The sequence below is a fragment of the Schizosaccharomyces osmophilus genome, chromosome 2 (assembly GCF_027921745.1).
Source record: "Schizosaccharomyces osmophilus chromosome 2, complete sequence".
In the NCBI taxonomy this organism is placed as follows: domain Eukaryota; kingdom Fungi; phylum Ascomycota; class Schizosaccharomycetes; order Schizosaccharomycetales; family Schizosaccharomycetaceae; genus Schizosaccharomyces; species Schizosaccharomyces osmophilus.
This window is the reverse complement of record NC_079239.1, coordinates 753,248-773,391: the sequence shown is the minus strand read 5'-3', so window position 1 is coordinate 773,391 and position 20,144 is coordinate 753,248. Positions and strand designations below refer to the sequence as shown.

The window sequence follows — 20,144 nt, the reverse complement described above, 5'->3', positions numbered from 1 at the left end:
TGTTCTTCTTAACGCTATCGGATGGTTCGGAAACAATAACTATCCGTAAAAAAATCATCAATAAAAAAAGGGTTCGCTACAAAAGATGGTTTCATAAAAAAGCTCCTTTTCCTTTTTTTTTTGTTGGGTCATTTTTTTTTTGTTTCTTTCTTTCTTTGTGGATTCCATCTCCCAAACATGGCTGTCTTCAAACTTGAATCACGGCTTTATTGACATGATTACGTTTACTAGTGCAAAAGCCAACAAAAACAGGTCTTGTCTTATGGAAGGTTTGTCAGATACGATGTAGGCTCTTTTGTCCAGCTTTTGCTCTTGATCGGTGCTTACTGATACTTTTATTCTGCATCAATAAAGTGCGACGGGATGGTTTGAAACTGCGAAGCTTTTTTCCGTTAAAGATAGACGAATGCGAGACAAAAGAGGCGCCCTAGAAAAAAAAAAAAAAAAAAAAAAACATAATAATGTAAATGAGATTGAGATTGAGAGGGAACATTGGTGTTACTATGGCCGTGTGAACGTTCTTTTTTCACGACAATTGGCCCATTCGTAGGATGATATCCTTTCATTCAACATTGTCTCCACTAGCAAGCCCCCCCCCAAAAAAAAAAAAAAAATTCCCACCCACCAAACTGTATGAACATTGAGATGTGGTAAAGTTCGTTCTCCAAATTAACGTAGGTTCTTGAAACGCACTGGTAAATAAACAATGACTTGCGAGACAAAAAAAAAGGTAAATATATTTTTTTTGCAAACAAATCTTGTTAAAGAAACCAAAAAAAAATAATAATAAAAAAAAAAATTACGTGGATCCTTTTTGAGAAGAATCAAACTTTTCTTAACGCAACCGTTTCATACATTTCCTTTTTTTTTTTTTTTTCTTTATTTTCCGTATCTGTATCTACACAACTGCCGGCAGTTTTCGTCTCTCAAACATGCCAGGATGCTACAACGAAATTTGACTTTGTTGACACATTGCCCAAAACGATCCTCGCTTCCAATAAAGAGACTTGGGCGATCCATACTCAATGACTTTTCCTGCATCTAATACCAAGATTTTGTCATAATCTAATACCGTCTTGATTCGATGTGCAATGCACAAGACAGTTGCTTCTCGAAATACCCTCCGTAACATCTCTTGGATTCGACGGTCCGTAGTATCGTCCACAGATGCCGTACTTTCGTCCAAAATTATAATCCGCGACTTTCGAACAAGCGCTCTTGCAAGCGCTAAAATCTGTCTTTGTCCTTGCGAAAAATTCGTCCCGCCCGTTTCCACTGGTGTATCTAATTGAATTGCAAAGGACGATCCCGCCGTCCCTGATCCCGTCGTCACCAATGTGTCGCAAGAGGTCACTTGTAATACATCGTTCAACTCTTCATCACTCACTTGCTCAAATGGGTCCAAATTACTTCTGACTGTGCCTGAAATCAAAACCGGATCTTGCGGAATAAGACTCACTCGCTGCCGAAGCGTTTCCAACTGTAGCGTGTTGATATCCACGCCGTCAATTTGAACACTCCCACTTGTTTGGTTTGTAAATCGAAGTAAGCTTAAACCCAATGTGCTTTTTCCACTCCCCGTCCTTCCCACAATCGCAAGCTTTTCCTTTGGCGCTACTTTCAAACTTATGTCTTCAAGCACAGGCGTCGCACTCATCCCATAATGAACTGTCAACTGCTGTACATCTAATGACCCCGATCTCGGCCATCCCTCATCTCGCAATTGACAGCCGGATGCCATCTGATGCTCTTCCAGCGGAAGGTTGCTATATTCGTTCAGTCTATGATAGCTATTTAGATGCGTAATCAATTCATTGCTAGCTCGCACAAAGACTAATACGCATAGATTCAGTCCTACTGCACTGTTTAGAGAGAATCCAACCAATTCTGTAGGAATATTTTGTTTCCATATAGCAATCAATGCTGTAAGAAAACCAACCAACCCACTAATCCCATCGGTACGGATCGCCAGCCAGCGATTAATGGCATACGAAACAAACTGCGATTGAAGCATATGGTCAAGCACAGCCATGTTTTCTATTTCAAATGCCTCTTCCTTTCGGAATGCACGAATAATCGTTAACCCGGACAACGTTTCACCCAACAAGCTAAAAACAGGCGATATTTGAGAAGAAGAGCAAGCAGTAAGCTGTTTTTGCGCCTTTGAATACACATAAGCAAATCCATACACGACGATGCAAACCAAAACGGCTGGAGCAATAAATATAGGCATAATAATGGTAACGTTCCCAAGGCCCATTAACAAAGCCATTAGACAGCATAATATGTTTTCAATCGAAACCCATAACATATTGTCCACAGATGCAATATCCTTCGAAAATCTGTTTATAACTCTGCCTATTGCGGTTTTTTCAAACCAGTGCAATGGACTGCCAAAAACGCGTTCTGAGACCCGCTCATGAAGAGATCTACTGGCTCTACGGCCACCCGCAGAAAACAATCCTCCTCGCATTAAGTCGACACTAAAGTAAATGACCAAGAGAAACGCATAGCCCTGGAGAAAAGAAAATGAAAATGGAAGCTTTAACCCTTTATGAGATTGCCCGGACCAAACTGCCACCCAAAAGTTGATACTTGCTATCATCAGTTGAGTCAATAATACAAACGATCCACAAATGGTAAGGAAAAAGGACGATCCGAAATAACTCATATAGTGACTTGCTAAAGAAGCAAGGCTTGGCTTCACCGCACTGCAAACTCCTGTTGTTGCTTCCTCTTCTGCAGATACTACATTGTCTTCATACATATTTTCGTGAGGGTCAGTTGAAAGGTTGGTCTGCGCAGGTTCATGACTAGCGCCATTATGTTGAGCAGAAAGAAAAGAAGACTGTCCCTTAATTTCTTTCGAGGGCACAAATTTTGCCGTAGCATTTTCCAACAATATGACATTATCAGCCATTGATATAGAAAGATTGATATTATGAGTAAACAAAATGACTGTTTTACCTTTTAAGAGCCCGCTCTCAAAGCAGTTTTTGTAAACTTTCTTCGACGTTGCAATATCCAGCGCCGAAAATATGTCATCAAAAATATAAACATTTGAATTTAAGTACAATGCTCGAGCTAATGATATCCTTTGCTTTTGTCCCCCTGAAAGACTTGATCCGTTCGACTGGACAAAAGTTAAATCACCGGCATGGAGCCTTTCCAAATCCGCCTCTAAGCATGAAGCCTCAATGACTTTGCGATATCTATATTCGTCGAAAATCTCTCCAAACAGAATATTAGCACGGATTGTATCGTTCCTGAGCCAGGATGTTTGGGGAACATAACCAACACATTCCTCTCTCAAGGGAACATTCATTTTACCGCTAGTAAGATGCAGCTCGCCAAGGATAGCAGCAGCTAGCGTCGTTTTCCCAGAACCTGTAGCTCCTAAAACTAACGTAAATTGATCACGGGGAATCGTAAAGTTTAATTCTCTAAGCTGAAATTGAGCAGAAGAAGGGAAAGGGCACCAAGATAGAGAAGCATTCGTAAAGGATATTTCTTCATGGCTTACAGGTGTTTCATTTGGTTCGCTACCTTTAGCCAAGAACAAACTAACGCGATTAATAGAAACACGAAACTGAATCATTTGCCGAAGTATACCTGAGAGAGTTATGAATTGATTTCTAAGTACAGAGAAAAGAGAAATAGAGGTAAAAGCTATGGAAGGGGATAATTCCCTATCCATTACTTTTGTGAATGTAGCGAATGTTATAAACATACTTAAGAAGGGCGCGATTTTCATACAGCTTTTAAAAGTGATGTCGAGAATATTTAGCCTCCAGATATTTGCAATTTCAATATTGCGCTTTTCGCGAACTTTTTGTAGCATTGGCTTTTCCCAACCAAAAAACTTGGTAACTCTGATACTTCGCAAAATTTCCGTAGTAAATCGAATTCTATCATCACTAGAACGATTAGATATTGAAGTTAGCTCGGCTAATTTGGAAGAAATCAAAAGAGGGAGAAGGGCACTACTAATCGCCAAAAGAACACCAACATAAGCACTCCAGCCAAGTAAACGATGTAAGAAAAACATTGCTATCCCTACATCAATGGGACCTCGAACGAAAAAACTAATAAACTCTCTCATGTTGGCAATGTTGTCAACATCGGAAGCAAGCAAATTATATATATGGTCAATGTTAGCCTGTGAACCATCCATGGTAATTTGGGAAATTTTAGAATGAACGACTTTTTCATAAATTAACTGGGAGATGCCTGCCTTCGTACGTAGCATAAATCGCCTTGAGATATGCACGCTGTACTCCTTAATGACAGAAGCAACATATGGGCCGAACAATAACATCAAAAGCAAATGAATTGGACATCTCGAGGTATCACGCTGAGGAGTTTGAAGATATTGGAGTAAATTTTTTATAGCATACGGCGATATAAAAGTAGTCAAGCTGACTATTACAGAAAGCACGGCAAGGAAAAGAACGTTCGACTGTAGTGAGTATAAAATCATGGTTATAAGGCCCTTCTTTCCTTGTTTTTGGAAAGCAGAAAACCATATTAAAGTTTGATCTGTATTGGGCAACGCAGGCATATCTGCAAGCGAGACAGGGCTTTTCCAAGCCTTAAAGATAATATCATTAAGCCAACCATAGGTGAAAAATAACGAAAATAAGGAGCAGGTTTGTTCGGTAGAAGGAATATCAGACAGAACATTTGGTTGAACTGGATACCATACTCGAGGAGTGAACAAAGGAAAGAGATTTAGAAAAAATAATATCGCTATGTAAGAAACCTGAATACGGTTGTCGAAAGTACTCATTAGCTGTGATAATTGGAATTGTTCAGTTGCAAAACGAGATGAACAAACGACGCTTAGAACAGAAGATGTAAACAAACCGAAAGAGTAAAGTATGCTCAGATTGCAAAACAACGGTGCCTGTAAGTGGTCTCTTGATGTTATCACATAAAAGCAAACTAGTTCCAGATGAAGCAATATTTGAAGAGGATACCAGAAAGTCGTTGGCTGGATCCACAATGAAAGGATGCAAGCGACTGAAGATAACAAGATTTGAGAGAATTCTACAAACCTATATTTCGCAAAGTACCTTCTGATTTTGGATAGGGACTTTGGTTGAAATATTCTACGAATAAGAAAGAGGTTTGTGAATGTAAACAGACATAGAAAAAAGTGTAGTTCCCATTGTTGAAGTAAATGGGTAATAAAATGCTGAAACTTATTGTTTACAATAGAAAAATTAAAGAACATCGTCAAGCTCCTTTAGAAAAGGTCTCTATATTTGGTGAATCCAAAAGAAACGAAATACGGCGTACACAAAACAATTTATCCTAGAAAAATAATAAGGAATGAGTCAAGGATATACTTTTTATACAACACAACACGAGAAAGGTATAATCGTGCATTGACGTGAAATTCAAACTGAAATGAATTTACAAAAGGTGCAAGCAAAAATCAAACTCAGCAGAGATAACTAGGAATTCTAAGAGTTTTTCAGACGAACTTAATTTAAAAACACATGCTTTCAATCGAAAATTTCAAGGAATAGAAAAACTTTGGGTAACGGTACCTTCCGCTGACTAGGATGAACTCAAGAGAAAATGCCTGTGTAGATGAACGAATTTTCTACTCACTTGAAAAGAAGAAACCGTTACAATATTCGAACCAATATTACAAAGTTCGAAAGAAAAAAAAGTAAACGTCCCCAACTATGGCATACATTTACAATTTATAATATATTTAAAACCATGATGACCAAAAAGAAATAGGCTCATCAAATCATAAAAGAATTCATTTGTTTACTTCTTCTATACTCTAAAATCGTAACGTTATACGGCACCCATCCACTATAAGGCAAACAAATCACACATAAAGCATAAATTAGGCAAAGAGAAGAAGATAACAGAAAGAAGAAAAAGAAAGAAAATATGCCTGAGTGAATCACTGAAAAGGTCAAAAACTTTTAACTTTTATGCTTGCAAGGCAGTCCATTTAAAGTAATGTTTTCTATTTACTCCTTCTTTTCTTCTTCATCGGCTTCTTCCAATTCGGGCTCGCTGCTTTCTTCCTCGTCATTTTGACCGCCCATGTTAGCACCCATGTTACCGAGTTGACTCAAGTCCATGCCTTCCATGCCACCCATGCCACCCATGCCACCTAAGGCACTCAAGTCAGGCATGCCGCCGGCGCCAAAGGGGTTAGCAGGTTCAGCAGAGGCCTCAGGTTGAGTTTCTTGCTCATCCTCGTCAACCCAGCGTTCAAAATCAGTACGGAGCCAGTGAAGACGAAGCTTTTCTTTAGTCAAGCGAGGCCAGAATTCTTCTTGGAGCTCTTTCTTGTAGAGAACGAAGAAAATATTACGGCCGGTAAGAGAGTAATTGCTCTTTTCTGTATCGATTTCCTTGAAGAAATCGATTTGGACAGCATAATGAGCAGCAGCTCCAGATTTGCTGTCAATAACTACTTTTTCAGATGTCAAATTGATTTTAGGTTCAACAGCATCAGGAATAACAACAGTTAAATAAATAACATTCTTTTCAGGGTTCTCTGGGTGAGATCTTTGAGCCCATAAGACTATTGTACAGTTAGTAAGCCATTTCTTTCTCTTTACATAGTTGACATCGTAAATCCAGCCATTCGCGGTTCCAAAGCATCCGACTTTAACATCTTATAACCGCTTTGGACGCAAACAGTCAAACTTCAACTCTTCTTCGTGGAATTTGCACACATACCTTCAGGAATTTGAGTAGCGCTCATTTTTATAAAATATCAAATACTTTCGCAAGTTAAATAATAAAACTAAGTGAAATTAAGTGTTATTAATCCGATTCACTTTAGTTGCTAGTAATTGCTATAGTTGGGTACAGGGGTCCTTCTTGATATATATAGTGAGGGTTATGTCACCACCATAGGTTTTTTCTAGAAAACTAACTACAACACCTTCACGATTGTACTAGAAAAGTGATTGGTATTCTGAGTGTAAACCATCGTTCTTTTATTACATTTTTTTATCTTATTTCCATTATTTCGTTGTAGGAATTTCCATTGCCTTAAACGGCTGCTGCAACGACATTTCCGGTGCTAGTGCCGTTCAATAATCCCAACAGCGAGAGTGTGTGTTTGGAAATTCCATACAAATTTATTCTTTTGCATACAAGATCTTTTAAGAAGTGAGTGAACGTGAAAAGGACTGAAGTGTACCTATTAGGTTCACTATTGTTCGGGCTTTCAAACGATTGTTTCTGGAACGGCTAAATAGGTAGTTCTTTTGGACTTGGACATTGACACAATTTCGCTTTAAGTAAGCTTTTGTATTTGGGGATTGTGCTTTCTGATTGTGCATGTCTGTCAGAGTCGAACATACGCTTTCCCTTATCGCTTATAGCAACATGCAGACCGTACGCTCCTATTTATTTGGTCCTACACCCCAAGAGCAAAACCGAAAATGGCAAGCAACTCTTCGGAAGGAACAGCGAAACATTGACCGGCAGGTGGTGTACTTACAAAATGGTAAAAAGAAAGCCGAGACACAAATGAAAGCTCTTGCAAAGCAACAGGATATCTCAAATATGCGGGTCTTGGCTAAAGAATTGGCCCGAGCCAATCGACATCGCAAAAAGTTAGCAGAGTCGAAAGCCATGCTTGGAAGTCTTAGTATGCAGCTCAACGAGCAGATGGCCATGTACAAAATTGAAAAAGCTATGAAATCTAGTACTTCTATCATGCAAAGTGTCTCAGGCTTGGTTCGTCTTCCGGAGCTTTCCCAAACCATGCGTAGCTTATCGATGGAACTCACGAAAGCTGGCGTTATGGAAGAAATGCGTGACGATATGATATTTCCTGTCGAAGAGGAAGGATTTGAAGACCTTGAAGATGAAGACGAAGAAGTGAAAGAAATATTGTCACAATTTCAGCCGTCAGCTGTCAAACCGTCTGTACCTGTCTCCAATGAAACATTCCAACCTCAACCAAAACCTGTCGAGCCGCTGGAGCAGGAATTGCCTTCCGTATCTAAAAGTAATGCTACTCAAGATTACCAAGAAATTGATAGTGAACAGTTGCTGGACATTCGCGGAAAATTAGACGCTCTCAAATCCTGAGTTTCCATGTACGATATACTTATTGCTTTTTTCCTTATATGTTACATGCTTCGTAACGACTCTTACCTTAACAATTATCGAATGACGTTTTGAAAACTGCCTTGATAATGTTTCTACTCTTGATGCTTTGCATCCCTTCGTTTTCTGTTCAAATTATTAATATTACTTTAAATCCATTGTATAATATCTCTTTTTTGAATTAATATTGTATTACTTTTATGTATTTCTTATATTTGCTCATCGATCCTCAATTCTTAGTTAGCTCTGACATAAATTCTTTCTTCTACAAACGATCCTCAATTTGCTTACGACAATTACTTGAAAAATTTTGTAATTTTTTTGGCTTAATCAGTTTTAATTTATTGGATAAGAGTATGTTAGTTTTATTTGGTCAGCCAGAAAATTGGCACGAGCAGGACTTTCGTGCAGTCGATGATCGAGTCCGTGGAGGATCCTCTATTAGCCATTTAACAGTCGAGAAAGGTAATGATAGTGATTCTTATGCGAGATTTTGGGGTACTCTGGATACAAAAACTCTTGGGGGCGCTGGGTTTGCTAGTCAGGCAACGAACATTCCTAACCGTAAATGGAATTTGAGAGAGTTTGATGGTATAGAGATTAATATTGCGAAGAGCGACAATTTCAAATATACTTTTATTATCAAAGATGATCATCAAAAAAGGGGCGATCATGAACGCTCCACTTTATCCTATGAATATGACTTTAGCCCATCCTTTTCCAAAGAGGACCAAAGTATTTACATTCCATTTTCTGAGTTTCGACCTACCTATAGGGGTCGTCCAGTTGAGGGGGCTCCTCCCTTGGATACTAGCGAAATCGTCCAGTTTTCATTTATGAATCGAAGCTTTTTCAATTCACAAAATGGTGACTTTGAGTTACTTTTGACTAGCGTTCGTGCTAAACCAAAATATGCTTTTCAACAGGCTGATTTATCTGAAAAAGAACCATACGCCGTTGAAGAGGAATCTGAGAAAGGTTTGCTTTCGTACTGCTTATGTCAGTGAGTTTGTATGCTTGGTATGATAATGACTATTACAAGTGTTTAAATTATTTCTGTTATTAAAAATTTGACGAAAATATATAAGTATGTGGTTCAATGAATAACATTCCCTTCAGGGCTTGATTATGGTGTAACGAGATGAATTAGTCCAATTGCAGGTTGGAATCATTGAGATACGGCAACACAGACTGCCAAGCTGTCAAAAACTATTCCGTAATCACCAGCAAACATGAAAAACGCAAACGATTATAAACTTAATGCCGTCTAGTTCTAACTGATACCCAGATTCGACCTGTCGGTATAACTCAAATTTACTTGAGTTTAACATACTTTACTCTACTCATTTTAAAAAATATCGCTGAGGTGCCTTGATTTTGTTCAAAAGAAATTAGACTATGAAGGATGATAATCATTAGACTTCCCCGATACATAAAAATAAAAATAAAAAGATGTGACCTGTTTGTCTCTACAGTGCTGCAAATTTTACTACCATTCCTTTTCTTTGGAAAAGCCGTCAGTGTGACGGGATAACAACAACTTGATGAGCAAGAATGGTACCCTAGCTGGAGAATAATTAGGCGGCTCTTAGATACTTAATAAGTGATATTTATAAATGTCTCTTGTCTATACTTGGATTTATCTATGAAAACGGATATATATGTACAATTGGGGCAAGTGGTTTTTTTCAATCGATCTTTATTTCAAAAACGTAAACAAACAATAAACAACTGTTGACAAACTGAACTATAATAGAATAAACAAAAAGAATGGTGTATTTTAGAAAATAAAATGAAGGACTACGCTTCGGAAGAAATGGTTGCACGCTTTGGTCGGCGTAAGTTGGTACTTTTTGAGTGAGAAGGAGAATATGAGCCGAGAGTGTCAAAGCACGAGCTATATTTCGGAGGTCCTTGAGATAAAGTTTCTCTTGAAAAAACTTTGCCCTTGGTTTCTTCAAGGTAGTAAGGCTGTTTTTTATAGGGCATAATTTTTTGGCTGTGGTGATCATCAAAATAGTAATTAAGAACAGTTTGTTCAAAAGTTGGATGAGACTGCAAATGCTTCATTGCTTTTATTGCGGAGTAAATGCTGTTATAGGTAATAGTTCCTGCATTTTTGTGTTTCGAGAAATGGAAACTTTCTATAGGACCGTATATTTTAAAAACAGAACTCAGGTCACCGCGAGTTATATTTGGATGAATTTTTTCAAAGGAAATGCTTCTTGAGGCTCCATTGGCAACGGCGTTTAAGAGCTCGTCAGTAAAAGGGTTATTAAACTTAGCCCATTCCATTTTTAATGGGCGACCATGTAAGTAAGGTGATTCTTTTTTATGGGCGTTTAAGAAAAGTTTTGCATCATAAGACTCCAAAAAAGTGACAAAACATATTTTTTTCTTCGATAGGTAATGGATTTCCTCTAAAGGAAATTTTTTGAATAGATTGGCGATTTCAAACTGCTTTGTTGCTCTGTGAAAGCTGCTTAAGAAAAGAGTACGATTTTTGGAGCAAGGCTCAAGGTCAGGGATAAGTCGGCTATTGTTGGAAAGCTTTGATATAATGTCCATTTCAAAAAGTTCAGAGAGATCAGTAAAAGTTTTCGCAGGAGCTTCAAGTGGTGAATCAACAAGTGTAGGAGAGGTGAGAGCAGAAGAGCTTCTTGAAGAATAACTTTCGGTTGATAATTTAGCAAGACTTGTTAGATCGTTTACGGGATTATCACCAGTATATTCTTTGGGAAGAGAGGCAAGGGAATTGGAATCAAGGAGGGATTCAAATCTATCAGGTTCTTGTTCTTCAAGTATTGTATTCAGGGATGTATTTTTTTGTGTACCTATATCGGTTGAGGGAGATAAATCAGAGCGTAACGTTTCCATTGTAGCTGGCGAAGGCTCATGCTTCAACTCGTCATTCCAATTGGACGGATATAGGGAATTTGACATATCATTCAAGTGTTCTTGTAAGCTTTCGCCTTTATTCATAATATTGATGTCTTCAACATCATCAAAGGTGGCATCTGGTTTTGAATCAGAAGACAAGTCATCACACCATTGGCTTTTAGTATTGGTTCTTAAAACATTGGATTCATTTAATTTCGGGGAAATGGTAGGTTGATCTTGTGGGTATTCACTTTTGGAAGGTAGCTGAGGGGTAGAAGATACGTCTTTGTTAACAACTGGAGGAATCACTGACGAAGCATGCATTTTGGAGGATTGATTTGAGACTGAATTTGTTGGAGAAGAAACGGAGGAGGTATTGGTAACGTTTTGTAAGGCAGCAATCTTGGAATGGCATTCAAGAACGGAACTAGAAACGTTGGTTTTCGAGGAAGGAGAAGTAGTAGAGTTGTTTTGGGTTGCATTTTCAGATATAGACAAGGGTTCGGCACAAGACTTTTTGGGACTTGAATGCTTCTGTTTCTCAAAAGGTTTCTCAAAAGGAATCACTTCAGGATCCGATATACGAACAGCCTTTGTTCTTGTAATTTCTGCTGGCTTTAGATTCTTTTCTTCAACAGTTGCAAGGTTGTTGGACTCTTCTTTTTTTGTTATACCCTCAAAAGAACATTGAGAGTTACATTTCGTTGAGAATGGCTTTGGCTCTGACTTGATATCAAGCTTTTCGGCGGAAGGCTTCTTTTTAATTTCTTTCTTTTGAGTAACAGCTTCATTAGACTTGAGAGCGTTAACTTCGGCTTTGGGTTTCGAAAAAGTTATTCCCGGTTCTACTTTTTCGACTTGGTAATCAGTGGCATAGTAACGATCACATCGTTCATAGAAACAGAAGCAGCTTAAATAATTATAATAAGGGTTCGACAGAACAGAATCGATACAATGCAGAGCGTCTTCGATGCTCAAATAGTGGATGTAAATAGAGCGGGTTTCGGTACAAACTGAAATAAGCTCAGTTTTACCGAGAGAGCATACATACTGAATTAAAGTAGCTTCATTAAAGTCAGAAGGAAGTCCAGAAATTTGAACGTTTCTACTAACAAAACCACGATTGCAGGCGTCAATTATACGTGGATCCAAAGGCATAGGATCGATGGTCGTGACAATAAGACGTTGTTTCTTGAAAGTAAAATCAGTATAGCGGACAGTGTTATAAAAGTCAAGAGCATCAGCGGCAGAAAGAAATGCAAGAAAAAGTTGGTTTCTATCATACATGGGGACAACACGTTCTAGGGTTCCAAAACGGCCAAGGTGTAGAAATTCAGAAACATTGTAGAAAGAGGGCATGTTATGAATCAGGATAGCACGATAGTCCCAGTAACCATGTGGGAGAACCTGGAAATTGGCTAGTTCGTCGACTCTATTCTCATCAGTATCAGAGGTAGGTTGAGGATGAGGGGGTCGTTGAGACGTATCCATGCGAAAATTGGCTAGTATATTAGCTTGTTCATTTGAACCACTTTGGGCGAGAACAGTAAATGGTATCGGGAAAGGCAATTGAAAAAAATTTACACTCATTGGTTTCATGTGCGACTGCATAATCCCCATGGGAATGCTTGTAGGAACAGGAGGCATGTAGGGATTGGAATAAGTCATGGGAGAAAAGATGGGTCCATCGATGGGATGTTTAACCCGAATGTTCATGGGAAGAGAAACTGGGCGAGAAGATTGTTGCATGTTGAAAAAAAAAGCAAATTAAAAAAAGAACGTTGATTTCGGTGTTGATGATTATGATAGCACCTGAAAAGAGAATCGAAAATTGACAAAAGTGGTTAAAGTAACTGACGAGCAAATAAAAAAATCGTAGAGTTTGTGTTTTAGTAATATAAAAAAATAAAAATGTAAGTACACAAGAGTAAAGAGAATTGAAAAGTGAGTGAGTTGCACAATAAAAGAAGGAAGCTTGGTAAACAAAAGATAAGATCAACTGCTTGAAGATGGAAAAAAGGAGGGAAATCAGCTGGTATTTATGCTTGTCAAAACAGGAAGTGAGTCATTGTTTTGCAATCGAAATTTACCAAAACATCCCACTGTTTGTTTGTTTACTTGGTGTTTAGGCTTCGTTTAGTAGGGTAATGATGTAAGCCTTTTACCAAAACAAAGCAGCTGATTCGCCCAGCGGTATGGCATCTCCACGTTTTATGTCCTAAGGGGGTGTAAACAAAAACTAAAATAGAAAAAGAGCCTATGAATTGAAAGGAAAGCTTGGCAAGCCCCACTCTTTTGACCGACATATTTGTTTGTTTACAAACAAATATATATTCAATTCTGTCCTCGTGGCGCAAAAAAGCCAATGAATGAACGACTTTTGTTTGTTTTTCTTTCTTCCAAGATGAGCCTTAGCGGGCTAACGTTGGATGTACCATCCACCGAGGGAAGCCCATTACCATTCCAAGTAGGTGCTATGTAACTGGATCAGTCACCCCTGAAACGTGTCATTAAAAGACACAAGCGTAAATAATTCGCCTATCCCAAAATTTAAACTAAAAGCTGCATTAAGCTTATCACAAGTAGGTAAACAATGGACACAGTTCTGTAGGTATCCCAAGAATCCTCACTGAAAACTTTCCAAAAATGTCAACATATTTCCATCAATATCTGTAAGCTTTAGGTTTCAGAAAATCAACGATACATACTTAATTTCCTCAATTTAAAGAACATAGAAAATTGAATGGCGGGTGTGTCCTTTCGCTTTCGCCAAGCATGCCTTTTCCATGGGAGCTAAAAGTACGTCTTCGTTTAATATTCGAGAGTGAACAAAACGATATTACATTGGTAGAAAATTTTTTCGTGAAGTAATTTGGTTCTTGGTTATGACGTATGTCTGTTGTTTGTAAATATCTTTTCGCGTTTAATTAACAAACCAAGCCCTCCGAAAGCTGAAAATTCAGCATCTTTCTGTCCAAAGTATTGCCTTTTAAATTTTTCATCTCCAAGTTCTTCTGATTCTCTCCATCATATAGAAGCACGGCAGGCCAAAACTGAGCTTGTAGGTAAACTTGCTATTCGGTGTAGCAGTTGTCAGTATTTCCGAGAGAAAAAAATAAACGTTGCGTTCAACCGATTCATAAGTGAATGTAAGTGATTAAATTTGTATGACTAAGATAGTTTGTTTGCTTTGCGATTATTAGTAAGCGATTTACTCAATGAATGACATCGGCATGATTGAATGTGTTATAAATTTGAAGAATCAGTAGTTAAAAAGTAGATAGACCGGTCAGCCGTAAGCAGAGTTTAATTGAAGTGAAAACTTATTCATACAAATCAATAAAATATTCCAGATAAAAAGAGATGAGCTTTATTCAATACACACTTTATGGAGAAATCATTTGTTCTTTGAACGCTAGAAGGAAAGGAAATAAAGATGTAGACGAGTTAACAAAGGTTGAATCTCAAACATATATAACAAGAAAGTCTAAAGAGGATGATACAGGTCAAAAGGATATAATTGTTACGTGGGATGGAGAACACGATCGAGAGAACCCAAAGAATTGGCCGAGAGCAGTAAAGGGGTTAATTACGCTTCAAACCTGCTTTCTTACATTTTCCGTGTATGTTGGCTCAGCAATCTATACGCCTGGCGAAATTGAGATGATGGGTGTGATGCACGTCGGCGAGGTCCCCATCACTTTAGGCTTAACAATGTTTGTTATCGGTTATGCCGTAGGGCCATTGCTTTTTTCTCCTCTTTCAGAATTGCCAAAGATAGGTCGATTGAGGATTTATTTGGCAACACTCTTGGTTTTCATTTGTCTTCAAATTCCTACCGCTTTGGGAAACAGTCTAGGCGTATTGCTACCTATGCGATTCTTGGCTGGCTTCTTTGGGTCACCTGCTTTAGCTACCGGAGGTGCCACTTTGGCTGACATTTGGCAGCCATGGCTTCTTCCCTACTTTATTTGCTTGTGGTCAGTAGGAGCTGTCGCTGGTCCTGTCTTAGGTCCATTGCTCGGCGCCACAATGGTTGTAGCAAAAGATTGGAGATGGCAATTTTGGTTCTTGATGATGCTTTGTGCTTTCAGTTTTCTTTTTCTATTCTTTTTGATGCCAGAGACTTCGGAATCCTATTTGCTCTACAGACGCGCAAAAAGGTTGAGAGAAGTGGAGGATGATCCAAGATATACCACCGAAGCTGAAGTAGCGAATCGCGAAACAAAATTTTCCCGTTTGGCTCTTGAAACACTTTGGCGTCCTATCCAGCTCAGTATCGCTGAACCAATTGTTTTCTCGTTAAATATTTATATTGGCTTGATTTATGCCATTCTTTATCTATGGTTTGAGGCATTTCCAATCGTTTTCCAGCAAGTTTATCATTTTTCAATAATAGAAAGCGGACTCACATATATGGGTTTTATGGTGGGAGTTGCCATCGCGCTGGTGTACTACTATATCGCTCTTTACAAAGTTGCAATGCCAAAGTTCAAGGCCACCAACGGCAAGATACCCCCTGAAGAAATTTTAAAATTCGATTTTCCAGCAACTTTTTGCTTTCCTATATGTCTTTTCTGGTTTGGTTGGAGCAGTCGTGCATCTGTTCATTGGATGGCACCAATCGCCAGTACGGTATTCTATTCCATGGGTGCTTTTGTAATGTTTCAAAGTACTTTCCAGTATCTCGCCGCTTGTTACCCGAAATATGTTGCATCTATATTTGCCGGAAACGATTTGTTTCGGTCAGGTATGGCTGCTGCATTTCCTCTCTTTGCTCGAGCCATGTTTAACAATACAGGACCGTCTTATGCACCCGTCGCTTGGGGATGTACAATTTTGGGCGTCATTTCTTGTATAATGATTCCAATACCCTTTGTTTTGTACAAGATAGGTACCAAGTTAAGATCAAGATCGAAATTTGCGACTTCGGAATAAGGATGGAGTTGAAATTTTTGTTGGTTATGGGTTTTCATGATAAATAGACAGGCATATGTTTTTTTACCGTTAATTAATGAATACAGTTCTTTTTTAATACTGTAATGATTTTTTCGTTTTTAAACTATACACAAAAAAAGACAAAAGAAAAAAAGACCAACGAATTAAGCGGTAGGCATAAAATTGCCAAAGTAATGTGGAATTGATCTTTCACTTGAGTATTCTCTTGCAACAAACTTGGATATCTATAGTCTACTGAAAGCCAGTATGTTTTGTTCGACTAGATGACTGATCAAGAGTTTGGAAAACACAGTAGAACGGGAGCGACGATTTGAAATTTATTTTCTATAGTTTTGCAGAAACAAGTTCACTTTCTTCACTTTTGTTTGTTTTTGTCACTTGTTTTGAGTAACAGCCAATACAATACCTCTCTAGTATGATGCATTGTAAGTAAGAATCTCTGTAATGAGTTGATCTTGTGAGTAAATTACAAGATTACAAACATTTCAAGGGGACTTCAACGTTTGAATATAAAAAGGAAAAGAAAAAAGTGCTCCCGGCGAGGATCGAACTCGCGTTTTTCACGTAACACACCTCCACAGAGGAGTATCATATAAGCATGAGGCCTTAACCAGCTTGGCCACGGGAGCTACTTGTATAAAACCATGAAAGGTTAAGCAATATATTCTTATAGAAAATACCAAATCCTAACGAAACTTTATTTGGATATACGTTTACAGTACCGACTGAGTGCAGCTTTTACCTTGTACACATACATATTTGGCGGCTAGATAGAACTTAGGGAAGGACAATATCGATGTAAATGAACGAATCCGAGGAATACTTTCAGAATTTGAATGACGATATGCTAGTTGTAAACAAAAGACATAGCCCTGTACGAATTTCGCCGCAAAAAGCAAGAGCCCAAAGGGATGCATGGACGTGTTTTCGGGACAGGACGCGTACACAAAATGAAAACTTGCAAACTACGCGACGAGAGAGTAAATGGAATAAGCAAAGAGGTGGATACCTGGAAATGAATCGTTTTATAGATCAAAATATGCAGCAGGAGTATGAAAAGCAACTTGAGTTGGCGTCAGAAGAATATGTTTTGGATCCTGCCGATTTGGAGGCTGTACAAGAAGAGGATTCACAGGAAGTTCCTCTTGAATTTGGGTAAAAGACGGTTAATGAGCATCTCTCCCTCGCAGGGTCGTGGAAATGACAAAGATGCTGGTCATCAATGATTTCACCACCTTACCAAAAACACTGGTAGTTTTTTCTCGTTAATATTTATTTACATTGCATAAATGAATGGATTCCGGTATAATTTATTAACTTGCATTCTGTAATATACAAACGTAGTCTAGGACTCTAAGGAAAACAAAGGTAAGCATTCGCAAACACCCTTGAATGAGTATCACTTTAAAAGCTTTTTTGCAGCAGGTATATATGACTTCTCCTTGAGGGAAGACCAAATCTATTGCAAAGGACAGCCAGTCGCTGCAAATGAAGAGTCCATAAGCGAGGGTGGAAGTGGATCTTCTTGAATTTCCTCAACTAGCTTGGCAACCTCGGGAGAATCACGCTGTACTTGGTAATCCGAATTTTCAAAGATGGCGATACACCGCTGAATCTTCGAAAACTGCTTTTGATATGTTACATCCTTTGTATTTTTTTCATCTTTTAAAAAGCTCGTATACTTTCCTTCCAAGTCCTTGAGTGGCTCGTAAAGGATTTCTTTGCTCGTCACTTGAGACATGAGAGAATTGAGAGCATTTTCCAAAGCATCGTAATTGATATCTTCTGTATTGGAGGCATCTCCAGTTTCACGGGCGTTCCCGAAAATAGATTGGAAAAGATCATTGTCGTTATTTAAACCCATCGATGCCAAATTTTCTTTTTCAGATGCATCCGGATTCCCTGATCCATGAAACTTGTTCATCATGTCTTCAATCAAGACATCAAGGCTGCCTTCACTTTTCTTTGGTTCATTCATCTTGTCGTCACCGTGCGCATCCCCTTGCTTTCTTTGCTCATCTTTGTCGACTTTGGGAGGTAAGTCAAGCTCGTCTAAAATGTCTAGTAGTGTATGTTGTTAGTCTTCTCTACTTCCTTTTGGTACCTTTTATAATGCCAGTAGTACAGTTTGACTCCCAATGCAGACTTTTGAACAGTGAGTGAACTTTTGTACTTAATCCAACAACATACCATCTAGCTCGTTCATTTCTTCCTTTCCTTTCGGTACGTCCGAAGCCCCATGTCCGTTTTGATCGGAATTTGACATTCTCAAGAACCTGTTTCCTGTTTGCTTTTTCTTTAAATACCGTTCGTCTAGGTCGATTTCCTAGAGTGAAATAACCTCCTTTAAAGAATATAATCAATCGACAAATCTGCAGAAAACCAATCCTTTTTAATGTTTTCGGAATAGAATCTTTCTTTATCTTTTATAGACACATACGCGCTTTGTCTGAGGCAACGGTCTGTTGGCTTGGCTTGGTTGTTTTGTCATTTGAAACTGTTTCGTTTACCACAACATTACTCTGGATGCAAAGGTAAGAAGTCCTAGTTTCTAAAGGCAATGCTCTCTCAATAGAACCGGTTCACTTTTGGAAACTATTAGGTTGGAAAGAATGCAACAATTTTTATCAATCTATGAAGAAGCCCATTACTGAATGATCCAGAAATTCTCCCCGTAGAACCATAAAATTTACTTGTGAGGTCCTTTTGAACTTGAACTTTTTTTTTTTTATTTCTTGAATCTTCAGCTTGTTTGTTTACAGGGACTTTGTTCTTATTTATTTACATATTATGCTAGTTACGCTTTATTTATTGAAAATTTATTTACCAATTTGAACTGGAATTAGTGTGCTTCGCTAAATTTAGTCTATCGTATCGGCGAAATTCCTTATTCTTCTCCTACTTTGGGGCTACTTCAGTATAAACGACTTCTTCAATCTACCTTTTTCCATTACTTGGGTAATATATTGAAAACCGAAGAAAAGGTTGTTTGATTGCTCTTTTCTTCCATCATTATCTTGTAAGCAAGACATTTTCTTTCTTGCTTTTCGTTTCCTGGTGATCTCTTCAAAAATCTCTTTTGGCAAAGTTTGAAAGTTAGAGTCCAATTCATATCCGGCTTTTCCTTATATTTAGGGAAGCGTTTAGTGAGGTTTTTTACCTGTTTTCCTTTGATTCCTGTGATATTCCGCAAATTTCTTTCGGCCTATTCCTATTCAAGAGGACTCACTTGATTTTCAGGTCTTGTTCTTTATTCAATTTTAATTTATTCGTTGTCCCTTATAATCGTGTTGATTGTTTTTTCTCTTCTTATCGCATAATAAACTTTAATTTCTTTTCGATTCCTCCCCTCGTTGCATTTGAACTTTTTCCTTAACGCCGTTGTTATTGATTCTAAAAAAAAATGGAAACACTCTCTTATTCTTATATGAAGAAGCGCAAAGCGGATTCTGATGAACCTATAGTGAAAAAAGCTCGACAATTGCCTGTTGGAAATCAACTACCTCTACCTCGTTTGTTTCAGTATACAGAAAAACAACAGCTGGTATCCTTGCTGCTTCAATGTGTTGAGAAGCATCCAGATTTAGGACGCGATATTCGTGAAAAGTTACCCGTACCTTCCTTGGAAACATGCATCGGTACCATGCAAAAATTGTCCGAAACGTTGCACTCTTCTTTCCCCTACGGTGGGGATAAGAGAGGAGAGTATGCATTTAACCGAATTCGTGAAAAGTACATGGCTGTTTTACATGCTTTAAATGATTTAGTTCCATGTTATTTACCCCCTCATTCCACTTGTTTTGAATATAATTTTGCCTTCTTGGATGCTGCTACTAACGTCGTTCATCAGCTCCCGGAATTTCATAATCCTAATCATAATGTTTATAAAAGCCAAGCTTACTATGAGCTTACAGGAGCTTGGCTGGTGGTACTTAAACAATTGGAGGAGCGGCCGATTCTGCCGCTTTTGCCAATCGAAGAATTGGAGGAGCATAATCAAAAATCCCATAACCGGTTACAAGAGGCTGTTGTATATTTAAAGGAATTACGAGAAAACGAACCAATTTTACGAGATAGAAACGCTGCTATTCAACAACTACAGGCACCACAAAATCATTTACACTACTATGGAGCAACTAATGGAATGAACGTGGGAAACGAAAGCGGAATTGGATGGTTGAACACGCATCAATATATCTAGA

The 20,144-nt window shown here is 38.3% G+C and overlaps 9 protein-coding genes and 1 non-coding gene across 10 annotated transcripts; 5 read left to right on the top strand and 5 right to left on the bottom strand.

Moving 5' to 3' along the window:
* Positions 1-943: 943 nt before the first annotated feature.
* abc1 (ABC transmembrane transporter Abc1/Ybt1) lies at positions 944-5,236 on the bottom strand (the record flags this gene model as incomplete). Its single annotated transcript, XM_056181663.1, has 1 exon — positions 944-5,236. The coding sequence occupies one exon, from the start codon at positions 5,234-5,236 to the stop codon at positions 944-946; it is 4,293 nt and encodes a 1,430-aa protein (XP_056037815.1).
* Positions 5,237-5,996: 760 nt separating this feature from the next.
* wos2 (p23-like protein) lies at positions 5,997-6,742 on the bottom strand (the record flags this gene model as incomplete). Its single annotated transcript, XM_056181662.1, has 2 exons — positions 5,997-6,559; positions 6,718-6,742. 2 exons carry the CDS (start codon positions 6,740-6,742, stop codon positions 5,997-5,999), a joined length of 588 nt encoding a protein of 195 aa, XP_056038738.1.
* Positions 6,743-7,326: 584 nt separating this feature from the next.
* Positions 7,327-8,085, top strand: vps24 (ESCRT III complex subunit Vps24; the record flags this gene model as incomplete). The annotated part of the gene is made up of 1 exon (XM_056181661.1): positions 7,327-8,085. The coding sequence occupies one exon, from the start codon at positions 7,327-7,329 to the stop codon at positions 8,083-8,085; it is 759 nt and encodes a 252-aa protein (XP_056037819.1).
* A 374-nt stretch (positions 8,086-8,459) lies between these two features.
* Positions 8,460-9,110, top strand: SOMG_02869 (mitochondrial protein complex assembly protein; the record flags this gene model as incomplete). Its single annotated transcript, XM_056181660.1, has 1 exon — positions 8,460-9,110. The coding sequence occupies one exon, from the start codon at positions 8,460-8,462 to the stop codon at positions 9,108-9,110; it is 651 nt and encodes a 216-aa protein (XP_056038386.1).
* A 793-nt stretch (positions 9,111-9,903) lies between these two features.
* SOMG_02868 (RNA binding) lies at positions 9,904-12,732 on the bottom strand (the record flags this gene model as incomplete). The annotated part of the gene is made up of 1 exon (XM_056181659.1): positions 9,904-12,732. The coding sequence occupies one exon, from the start codon at positions 12,730-12,732 to the stop codon at positions 9,904-9,906; it is 2,829 nt and encodes a 942-aa protein (XP_056038388.1).
* Positions 12,733-14,346: 1,614 nt separating this feature from the next.
* On the top strand, positions 14,347-15,921 carry mfs1 (plasma membrane xenobiotic transmembrane transporter Mfs1; the record flags this gene model as incomplete). Its single annotated transcript, XM_056181658.1, has 1 exon — positions 14,347-15,921. One exon carries the CDS (start codon positions 14,347-14,349, stop codon positions 15,919-15,921), a length of 1,575 nt encoding a protein of 524 aa, XP_056038410.1.
* A 551-nt stretch (positions 15,922-16,472) lies between these two features.
* Positions 16,473-16,571, bottom strand: SOMG_20132. Its single transcript has 2 exons — positions 16,534-16,571; positions 16,473-16,508 (listed from the first exon to the last, which is right to left on the bottom strand). It is a non-coding gene; the product is annotated as a tRNA-Ile (tRNA).
* Positions 16,572-16,744: 173 nt separating this feature from the next.
* Positions 16,745-17,101, top strand: dhm2 (Schizosaccharomyces specific protein Dhm2; the record flags this gene model as incomplete). Its single annotated transcript, XM_056181657.1, has 1 exon — positions 16,745-17,101. The coding sequence occupies one exon, from the start codon at positions 16,745-16,747 to the stop codon at positions 17,099-17,101; it is 357 nt and encodes a 118-aa protein (XP_056038069.1).
* Positions 17,102-17,401: 300 nt separating this feature from the next.
* pex19 lies at positions 17,402-18,208 on the bottom strand (the record flags this gene model as incomplete). Its single annotated transcript, XM_056181656.1, has 2 exons — positions 17,402-18,003; positions 18,133-18,208. 2 exons carry the CDS (start codon positions 18,206-18,208, stop codon positions 17,402-17,404), a joined length of 678 nt encoding a protein of 225 aa, XP_056038400.1.
* A 1,137-nt stretch (positions 18,209-19,345) lies between these two features.
* cut8 (tethering factor for nuclear proteasome Cut8) lies at positions 19,346-20,143 on the top strand (the record flags this gene model as incomplete). The annotated part of the gene is made up of 1 exon (XM_056181655.1): positions 19,346-20,143. The coding sequence occupies one exon, from the start codon at positions 19,346-19,348 to the stop codon at positions 20,141-20,143; it is 798 nt and encodes a 265-aa protein (XP_056038406.1).
* Between the last annotated feature and the right edge of the window lies 1 nt (position 20,144).